Source organism: Aricia agestis, chromosome 22 (genome assembly GCF_905147365.1).
Source record: "Aricia agestis chromosome 22, ilAriAges1.1, whole genome shotgun sequence".
NCBI classification, from domain to species: domain Eukaryota; kingdom Metazoa; phylum Arthropoda; class Insecta; order Lepidoptera; family Lycaenidae; genus Aricia; species Aricia agestis.
The window spans coordinates 210367-221908 of NC_056427.1; the positions used below are offsets into that span (position 1 = coordinate 210367).

Consider the following 11542-nt stretch of genomic DNA (forward strand, 5'->3'; position numbering starts at 1 on the left):
CATCCTATTCTGTATATTGTTTCTGTAGAAAAGCGTTACGGGGGGACATTTAGGAATAAAGTTTTTGGTACCAGGGTACCCATGAATGTAAAAAGAGCTACTAAAAGGCATCAATGCACATGCAAAGCCTCCTGTTGTGCGTTTTTTATGGTTCCGTACACAAAGGGTAAAAACGGGACCCTTATATTACTGAGACTTCGATGTCTGTCCGTCTGTCTGTCTGTCTGTCTGTCTCCAGGCTGTATCTCAAGAACCGCGAACTTCTGAAATTTTTAAAGATTGTCTATTTCTGTTGCCGCTACAACAACAAATACTAAAACCGAAATAAAATTAATATTAAGGGGGGCTTCCATACAAAACACAATTATTGGTCTATTTTTGCTCTATAACGGAAACCTTCGTGCGCGAGTCCGCTGTCCGACTCGCACTTTCATTATTTTAGCAATTCCATACTAATATTTAAATTTTAAATATGAACCAAGGTGTGTCCTTCTGTCTGTCTATCTGTAACCTGTCACCACTTGTCACTTAAACCGCTAAACCGATTTCGATGAAATTCTACACAGATAACAAAGGCCACTTTAATTTTGCAGTTTTGCCGCTGTAAAATGGATGTAATTCTACTATTTGTAGTACAGAACATGATATCATAGTTAAAATTTCATTACAACGTCGTACAATCAGGTGATCAGTCTGCTCGTTTATTCCATAATAAAATCAGTTTGTACGTCTAGTTTGTAACTCGGATTTGTATATATTCGTTCGCTAGAAAAAGTTAGGTGTAGTTCTATAGCAGTGCGCTGTACATTGCGCGTCAGAACAAAATATAATTAACTTTATTCGAAAAAAATACAATCGAAGAATTTACAAGAGGTTAGCTAGAATACGGTATAAAAAAATGCATTTTTTTTTTTTCCTCGCTTATCGCTAGCACTTATTTCCTAAGGGTCAATTTATAATAGCGCAGAGTCGAGGCGAAGCGAAGCGAATTCCCATAAACTGAACACAGAAAATTCAACCTTAACTTATTTTTTGGGCATAGTCCTTTATTATTTTATACTAACCAAGTTACTAACACATTTGTTTTTGTTTGTTTGTTATTTTTGTTTTGTAAGTAGTATATATAATTTTTATTTTTTATTGTCAATATGTAATGTAACCTGTAACTGTTAGGCTACCATATGGGCTATTTGGCCTGAAATAAAGATATTATTATTATTATTAACTCCAGAGCGTAACGCATACATTACTTCTGCGAGGCCAATCAGCGTTAGTCGGGCGCATTCACGCGAATTCGCGCAGATGTGCGCGCTCTTTTAAATTCTCAGAAGTAATAAAGTGCGTTAACGCTTTGGAGTTAAGGTTGAATTTGTTATGTTCAGTTTTAATAATATAGTATAAATTGACCCTGACTCGTATGTTATGATTGTAGATTTTGTCAAACTACTTGTTAGCGCCATCTGTATTCCGCTATTATGTCTTATACATTTTAATTCAAATTGAGCGATATTCCCCATCCTTTTCCACTGACGCCGTATGCACGCTACTGATTGGTCAAGACAAGTGGCGTGATCTGCAAGCTCCTGCGCTGACGAATCAACCCCCGAGGAGAATGCATTATGCATTGTCTCTTGAAAATCGTCGCTAGCCGCGTCCGCTCGCTCCTCGGGCGATATATCCGCTAATAACTTTAATCCTGTCCTTTTATCCGCATCGAGCGCGCTCGCTAATAACTATAAACTATAGATGAGTGAAAGTGATTTGTGAAGTGCAGTAAAACCACATCCGAAGACAATTGAAGAAGGGACGAGGTCGGCGCCATCCACTCTCAGGTAGCGTGCTTTCTCCTTTCCTTCTTCCAGCAATATCGCTCATATTAAGAGCTGGCGATTACCAGTTCTCCTTCGAAATACAGTCCACCTAAACCCTAAATTAATTCTTTGCTTAATAAAGTAAAGACATTTCCGCAAATCGCCAGACACGGCCATATTAAAATCGGCCATCTTATCCCGACCGCACCATTTGGTAACGTCATTCTCATACATAATTTTGGTCCATTACGAGCCGGACATCCATAATATTAATTCAACATTATAGTGTCGCTAGCAAATTCCGTATTTCAAGCGCTTCATTTAAACCGCCTAAAGTGTTGCCTTTTATAATTAATAAATTACAATTACCGCATACCGCATACCTATCGCATTACGCATTACCGCAATTTACTTTAAATATTTCCCCGCATCTATTATTTTTCCGCATTATCTTTTCCCGCATTTAAAGTCACAGGATTATATTATACCCCGCACCGCATCGCGTACCTTACTTCCATACAAGTAGGTACTTAATATTTTACCGCCAAATTGCTCGCTGTAATTTGTACGTATTTACAAACCGCATAATATTTGTTTATACTCCCGCAATCTCAAGTATTTAATCTTTTCGCACATTTAAATAAATACTTAGGTACTTAAATACTTAGATTTTGTTTCACAAGGTCGTTAATAGAATATTAACATTTAAAAATGTCGAAAGTGTCGAAACAAGACAAACAGTCTATTTTGAATAACAAAGAGTTAGCGATGTTATTAGCTAAGCGTAACGTTTTATTTGAGCGCATTCAAAACATTTACGATCGCTCGAAAACCGCTGAGTCATGCGAAGCTGATAAGGAATTATTTCTCAGTTCTTGCATGACGATAGAGGAAATTAGAACTAATTTTCATAAATTGTTGGACGACTATAACGCCGAATTACTTTCTTTAAATCCTGATTCCCAACTAGACTATCAAGCATACATGTCATTTGAAGAACTGTATTGCGTTATTAAACGCGTACAATCACGTTTGGAATGTAACTACGCTAAGCCCAGCGACGCGGCACGCATCGATACAGTACGTATGCAGCCGAGGCTGCCTGCGATCGAGCTCGTGTCATTCGACGGTGATATATGCAATTGGCCGCTTTTTTATGCAAGTTTTAAATCTACTGTGCACGATAATGGCTCTCTGACCGACGCTGACAGATTGTACTATTTATTAGGTAAACTGTCGCCGAAGGCGCGGACCGTGTTCGCAGGAGTTACACCAAATGCTGAGAATTATCAAATAATATTCCAATCGCTTCTTGATAGGTATCAGGATACTCGCATCCTCGCATCTACGTACTTAGATCAAGCTTTAAATCTTAAATTGTCTGGAGTCTGGACCCGCGTCAGTTTCTAGTTTCCAATTATTTATGAATAACTTTGTCACTGCAGTAAACTCTTTAAAAAACTTAAAATTAGACGACCTTTCAGATTTCATATTGCTACAACTCGCTTTGAAAAAGTTCGACCGAGACACTATACGTGCGTTCGAAATGACGGAGCGTAATAACAAAATACCTACACTCGATAGTTTCATTTCTTTTATAAGAGATCAGTCTCGAATATTTCTTAATACACAAAATATTTCATATAATATTTCATCTCGTAATATCGGTAAACATAGTTCGAATAAACTACGAGGCGGTAATTCCGCTCCAAATCCGCAGTCGTACGTAACATGTTCAGAATCTATCAATAATAATAATAGTTTACTTAAATGTATGTGCAACAACATTGTGCACGATCACTTTTTTAAATGTCCCGCTTTTAATAACTTGACTCCGACCGCTCGATTTAAATATGTTAAGGATAATGAAGCTTGTGTTAATTGTTTAAGTTTAAAACATAAGATAAGCAATTGTTCAAGCACATCCAAGTGTCGTGTGTGTAACCAGCGTCACCATACATTACTGCATTTTAATAAAAATTCGCCGCGCAACATAAATAACAATCCAGTTTCTAGCGGTCAAGGTCATCGCGATAACGCTGCACCCGGGTGCACTGCGCCTAGTGATAGAAATTCCCAGCCGGAAGTATCTTTGTGTAGCACATTCGTCGCGCTGCCGGCGCGCACGCACGTGACCGCGCGGCAGACCACAAACAGTACTATACTTCTAGCCACCGCGCAAGCTATTGTTTACGATACGAGTGGATCACCGATAATCGTGCGTTGTTTACTAGATAGCGCGTCGCAAAGTAGTTTTATTACTTCCCATTGTTTCCGACGTCTCGGACTATGGAATAAAATGAAAAATTGTAATTTAATAGTTACAGGAATCGGTGGCTCGGAAAAACCGTGTAAGGGTTCCGTAGATATTAGAATATATTCGCGCCTTAATAATAATATTAATTTTAATGTTTCCTCGCTTATAGTGGATAGTATTACGGACATGTTGCCGAACGCTCATGTGGACGTATCCGCACTTACTCATCTCGAGAAATTGCCTCTCGCAGATTTAGATTTTGCGCTTCCGGGTAATATCGATATTTTGATCGGAGCTGCAGTATTCCCGCACTTACTGCTACCTAACATAGTACGCAGTGAGCAAGATAATTTACCTCCCGCTATTGAGACGGTTTTCGGTTATGTGATTATGGGCGCCGTGCCTACGTCACATAGTTCTCGTTATACTACGTCTTGCTGTTCTGTTCTTCAAGAAAATAACATTAATTCTCTCGTAAAGCGATTTTGGGAGCTTGAAGAGATTTCCGCGCCGCCCTCGATGAGTCATAAGGACCTCGAGTGTGAAGAACATTTCCGCGCTACTACTGTTCGCGATAACAGTGGTAGGTATATAGTCGCGTTACCATTTTGTGGTGACCCTTATTCGCTAGGCGATTCGTACGCCGTCGCTCTCAGACGTTTTCATTGTTTAGAACGAAAACTGAATTCGTCACCTAACTTACGCCGCGCTTATAATGACGTTATTCGTGACTACATCGATAAATATTTTTTGAGCCCAGTTGTGAGTGATAACGCTGACTGCGTTCCCGCATATTATATTCCGCATCACGGTGTAGTTCGCGAAGATAAAATTTCCACTAAACTCCGCGTAGTTTTAGACGCTAGCTGTCGGACTACATCGGGCCAGTCTATCAATGATATTTTGCATACTGGACCGAATCTACAGGGTGATTTATTTAACATAATAATAAATTTTCGTCTTTTCAAAATTGCTTTGTCAGCTGATTGTCGACAAATGTTTCTTAATATAGGCGTTCACGAATCTGACCGTAGATTCCAGCGTATATTTTACCGCTTTAGTAATGATGAACCTATAACGGTTTACCAATTTAACCGCGTTTGTTTCGGACTTAGGTCCAGTCCATATCACGCCTTACGAGTTGTGCGTCAACTGATTGCTGATGAAGGCGATGATTTTCCCGCTGCTGCGTTAGCAGCTTCTAAGTCTTTATTTATGGACGATATCGTTTGTAGCGTTATAGACACTCCGCGCGCAATTTCGCTTTGTGAAGAGCTTATTCAGCTTTTCAAGCGAGGCCAATTTGATCTTGTCAAATGGACGAGTAATTCAAAGGAGGTTCTCGCACACTTATCTGATTCTCATAAGGCTTCACCGGACATTGAGTTCGATAAGTCCATTCCGCATAAGGTCCTTGGCTTGCGCTGGGACAGATCGCAAGATAGTTTTCGCTTTGACGTCGCACTGCCTGATGCGAAGTGTACCAAACGCATAATGCTGTCCACAATAGCTCGACTTTGGGACATAATGGGTTTTGTGGCTCCCACCATTTTGTACGCCAAGCTCTTGATAAAAGAGCTTTGGTTGGCAAAGTGTGAGTGGGATGACGCACCTCCTAAACATATAGTCGCAGCCTGGAAGCAGTTTTGCAGCGAGCTTCCCAAGCTCAATCAAATTATTATACCGCGTCACTTAGGATTAGTGGATGGATGCAGTGTTAATTTAATAGGTTTCGCTGACGCTAGCGAAAGCGCTTACGGCGGAGTAGTGTATATGCAAGTCCGCAATGGCTGTAACTATTCTGTGCAATTAGTTTGTGCCAAGTCTAAAGTCTCGCCAGTCAAAACCATTTCGATTGCAAGACTTGAATTGTGTGCAGCCCTTCTGCTGTCACAATTGCTTCGCAAGGTCAAGGACACAGTTTCAGCCCACTACCCCATTAATAATATTTTCGCTTTCACTGACTCCAAGATAGTACTTGCTTGGATTTATTCTTCTCCGCATCGCTGGCAGACTTTTGTCGCCAATCGCATTACCAAACTTATAGAGTTTGTTTCCCCCACTTGTTTTAATCACGTCCCGGGTATTGAAAACCCCGCTGACTGCCTGTCTCGTGGAATCCCTCCAATGGCCCTTCTCGATCATCCCTTATGGAAACGTGGTCCACCCTGGATTAGCCATGATCCGTCAGAGTGGCCCATTGAACCCTATAGAGAGAATACAGAAGTTGAGGACGTACCCGAGCAAAAAATTGTCTCTCATCCTGTGGTCGTTGATGTTGCGCATTCCCCGTTTTATACACTCGCACAGCGCATATCATCTTGGCCTAAGTTGTTACGCGTCATCGTTTATGTCTGCAGGTTTCTTAGGAAACTACCTAAAGGAACTTTTGTTTCAATATCCGATCTGGAATACGCAGAACGCAAATTATTATTATCCGTACAGGCTGTTCATTTTAATAATGATATTCAAAGTTTAAAAAATAACTTACATGTTTCCCCCGCTCTTCTTAAACTTAAACCGTTTCTCGATAAGAACGGTATAATACGCGTCGGTGGTCGTTTGTCAAATTCAGACGAGCCTTATAACTATAAGCATCCGTGCATTCTTCCGCGTCATGATCATGTAGTCGATCTTCTTGTAGAATTTTATCACAAAAGGCATCTTCATGCCGGTCCAGAGCTACTTATGTCCTTACTCAGGCAAAAGTACTGGATTTTAGCTGCTCGGCGAACCATTCGCCAGATAATACATAAATGTAACACGTGTTTTAGATTTCGTCCGCGTCCAACTTATCCTCTTATGGCAGACCTTCCTAGCCAACGCGTGAACCAGGTAGATAAGGCGTTCACATTTACCGGTTGCGATTATGCTGGACCTCTACAGTACACTCCGATACGTGGTCGAGGTGTTAAAGGTCGTAAGGCTTGGTTATGCATATTCACATGCCTAACAACGCGCGCTACGCATATTGAGATTGCGACGGATTTGAGCACGGTGTCTTTTCTAGCCGCACTAAAGCGTTTTCTTTCGCGCCGCGGCCCTATACAGTGCTTGTACTCTGATAACGGCACTTGTTTCGTGGGCGCTAATTCGTACTTACGCGATTTATATAAATTTCTAAATGAAGAATACCGCACACGTATTCAAGACGAACTTTTGACCAATCACATTGATTGGAAATTTATTCCGCCTGCCTCTCCACATTTCGGGGGATGCTGGGAGAGCATGGTTAAGGTAATAAAAACGCACCTCTTTAAGGTTATAGGTCAACAAATTCTTTCTTACGAGGAACTTTTAACTGTCCTCGCTCAAGTCGAGGCATTGATAAACTCGCGTCCGCTTACTACGTTGAGCAGCGATCCCGCTGAGCCTTCTGCTTTAACTCCTGCGCACTTCCTAAACACAGTGCCATTGTCGTCACTACCCGCTCCTGAAGCACATTCATCTAACATGCTTCAAAGACATACACTGCTCGACAAGCTCGTGCAGTCATTTTGGCGGCGCTGGCGTTTAGAGTACTTACATAAGCTGCAGACTAGATATAAGTGGAGTAGTCCTGCTTCGCCTATACGGGAAGGAACGTTAGTTATTATCATTAATGACAATTCACCACCGCTTTCGTGGCCACTAGGTGTCATCGAAAAGTTACATACCGCTAAAGATGGTACAACTCGCGTTGTGACTGTTAAGACCGCGAAGGGAAGCTACGTGCGCCCTGTTGTACGTCTCTGTCCATTACCTACCCAGTGAGATCTAGTTGTAACCTAGATCTCCTTCCTTTAGTTTATAGGTTAATATAAGTAGGATATAATTCAGTAAATTGACGGTAATGCGATAGTTTACTTACTTAAGAAATATACTACTATTTTTCAGTCTTTTTTAAAGGTAACCCTTTAAGGCCGGGGGAATGTTAGCGCCATCTGTATTCCGCTATTATGTCTTATACATTTTAATTCAAATTGAGCGATATTCCCCATCCTTTTCCACTGACGCCGTATGCACGCTACTGATTGGTCAAGACAAGTGGCGTGATCTGCAAGCTCCTGCGCTGACGAATCAACCCCCGAGGAGAATGCATTATGCATTGTCTCTTGAAAATCGTCGCTAGCCGCGTCCGCTCGCTCCTCGGGCGATATATCCGCTAATAACTTTAATCCTGTCCTTTTATCCGCATCGAGCGCGCTCGCTAATAACTATAAACTATAGATGAGTGAAAGTGATTTGTGAAGTGCAGTAAAACCACATCCGAAGACAATTGAAGAAGGGACGAGGTCGGCGCCATCCACTCTCAGGTAGCGTGCTTTCTCCTTTCCTTCTTCCAGCAATATCGCTCATATTAAGAGCTGGCGATTACCAGTTCTCCTTCGAAATACAGTCCACCTAAACCCTAAATTAATTCTTTGCTTAATAAAGTAAAGACATTTCCGCAAATCGCCAGACACGGCCATATTAAAATCGGCCATCTTATCCCGACCGCACCATTTGGTAACGTCATTCTTATACACTACTTAAATCAAGAGGAACATCTTGCTGATTCCGTCAAATAGCGTAAGAGCAGTATACGGTATAAAAAAAATCATATTTTAAATATTGTTTTTCACGTTTATCGCTAGCACTTAATGAGCACTTACTACCTATGTATTTATTACGGAACTATATCACCATTATTAAAGTTTTTGGTTATGTACACTGCTAGCTTGACGTCAAGTTCGCAGTATTAGCATTTATTGCGAATTTTGAGGAGCACTAAATTCGCGGTTTTTGCACCAATACCGACTTACCCATTCCGAGTTATTTGCTTACTTTGTCATCCTAGCTTTATACACGTTCACGCATTTACCAGCTTACTCCCCAAGTCAACCGTACGTAAAGAAGTTTTACTTCAAAAATAATAATCAAAATCAGCAATGTACAACACAGTGTTTATTACGATCGTAATTTCACATACAGTACATCAACGCAGACTTCGATCAGATGCACATAATTACAGAAATATGAAAGTAAATAACTCCTTACTATTCATGATCTCCTAGTAAATCTATGCCAGCCATTCTCAAAGTGTAGAGCCCTGGGGCTTCGCAAAGGATTGTTTTAACTTTTAACCGACTTCAAAAAAAGGAGGATATTACAAATGTCATCAGACAGCTTGGTGACAATTCATTCAAAGACAAAATATTTTTTGTTGGTTCTAAAAAATGATCCTAAATCTATATACGAATAGACTTACTTTCAACTATTTTTTTGGGGTTAAAAACGCCTTCCATTTTCCCCTAGCGATCTAAAAGTAGTGTGCGAGTACTTCACTAGAATGTCACACCCGCAACTCCGTTGCGCCAAAATTCGGTGATCGCCTGGGAACCGTAGTTTTTCGGGATTAAAACTATCCTATATCCTTTCCCGTTTCTCAAAGTATCTCCGTACCAAATTTTATATCAATCGGTTCAGCCGTTTTAGCGTGAAGACGTAACAGACAGACACACTTTCGCATTTATAATATAGGGAGGATTTCTTCGATATAAGCTTCCCCCTATTCATGTTACCCCAGTACGTGCGCTGTATATCGCGTCGTGGGTTCGTTTATAACATGCGATATCGGATATGTAAATTATCTTTATGCATACAAGATTTTTGCCAGATACCTTTCTAAGAATATTGTAAAAAAATATTTTAAATGAAGTGTCAATTCTTTATTGTGTTTGGGGTTCCGTTCTCCGTAGTGTTTTATAAGGGGCACCGTACATTTTTTACGCTATAATAATTATAATATGTCCTTTCCCGGGACTAAAAGTAGTACATCAAAATATGTTCAGCAATTTAAGCGTAAATAGATAACATACATATTTATATTATTAATAAAAGTATGAATTTTCGTTACACTACCTCGTATATAGCGTAAAACGATAACAGACATACAGACGGACAATCAACGTCTTAAATAATATTACTTAGTATGTATTTTCGTAGACCCTCTACGCGAGTGCTACGCGGCTGTTTGAACGTTTCATGTGTTATCCAACTGCGACGAAAAAGAGGGTTTTGATCGAAATAGATTTATTCTTATGTTCTATACAGAGCGCCTGCGTCATGGATTTTCCCATCAAATTTTTTTCAAGTAACTTTTTCAGCGCTGCTACTTTTACAGTGATCTCTATTATAGGGGACTCATTGTACCTACCCTAAAGCGCCACTCAGTTTTGTTACAACCTGTATACCAAAATTTTATGAAAAATTGGTCCACTCTATTTTTTAAATATTTTTTAGTCAAAAAATAAGAAAAACAATGTTTTCCGGACCAGTAAGCCGTATCTCTATATAATATCTAAACCAAGTTTATCTAAAAGAGATACTTCTACAAACTACGAAGAGAAAAGCGACCGCAATAGACAAAAATCTCTTATAACTAAATGGAAAATAAACCTTAAATCAATGAAATAGAGCCTAAAATTAAATGAAATCTATCAATTATAGACAAAAATCATTTGTAACTACCAAATGACGGAAAATAAACCTTAACTTAATAGCATAGAGGTTAAAATCGAATGAAAAATAACAATTATATTACATACCTTATTACAACGGAATTAGATTTAAAATAAAATGTATACAACTGTAGAAACTGTGGCAGGTAAAAATGTACTCTATCTACATTATAGTAAAGTTCAAATTCCATCGCTCGTTGTTACCAAATTTATATCCCCAAGTTGCCATAGCGATATGCACTTTACTACATTGTATTAAAGTTTATATTAGCTTGATTACTGTAGTGCTCGTTGAAAAGTTTGAGAACTACCCGCAAGAAGTATTTGCACAGTTTGTAAATACTTTGTATGGACCCCGCCTTAAGTTGTTTTGTAAAAAAAAAATCATTTATAAATTGGTTTTGGTCAGTTTAACGATTTTGTACGCCAGACTGGGAATGGACGGTTCTGTTTTCGAGTGTATGTATGTTTAGCACTTTGTATGACCTAAACGGTTCATCGGATTACATGCATAACATACAAACATGCTTTGCGAAAATAGTTTATCGCGTGGTAACCGTACATTTTACATTTATATAAGACGTATATTATGGACTCATAGACATAATATATACTATTATAGGTTTATGTTATGGACTCATAGAAAACCCCCGAACCAAATTTTCCAACTCAATATGCTAATAACTCCTACATCAACTCTCAATTCCTCGCTCCGAGTGATCCACTCTCATCATCTGTCACCACCAGACGTCAGGGGGTAAAGGGGGGAGGGGAGAAATGATATGGGGAGATGGGGTGATGAAATTTGGAGTTGATTTGACAATATGATTGGGATGCTGTGGTTAAAATCTTTACTTATATTAAAAAATATCAAAGTGTGTCTGTCTGTTACCTCTTCACGCCCAAACCATTAAATCGATCTTGCTGAAATTTACTATGGAGATACTCTGAGTCCCGGGAAAGGACATAGGACACTATTCTACCCGGAGAAA

General features: G+C 39.6%; 1 protein-coding gene across 1 annotated transcript; it reads left to right on the forward strand.

The window, feature by feature from the left end:
• The first annotated feature begins 3215 nt into the window (after window positions 1-3215).
• Window positions 3216-6887, forward strand: LOC121738237. Its single transcript, XM_042130186.1, has 2 exons — window positions 3216-6345; window positions 6843-6887. The coding sequence occupies exons 1-2, from the start codon at window positions 3235-3237 to the stop codon at window positions 6885-6887; spliced, it is 3156 nt and encodes a 1051-aa protein (XP_041986120.1). The 5' UTR covers window positions 3216-3234.
• The last annotated feature ends 4655 nt before the right edge of the window (window positions 6888-11542 follow it).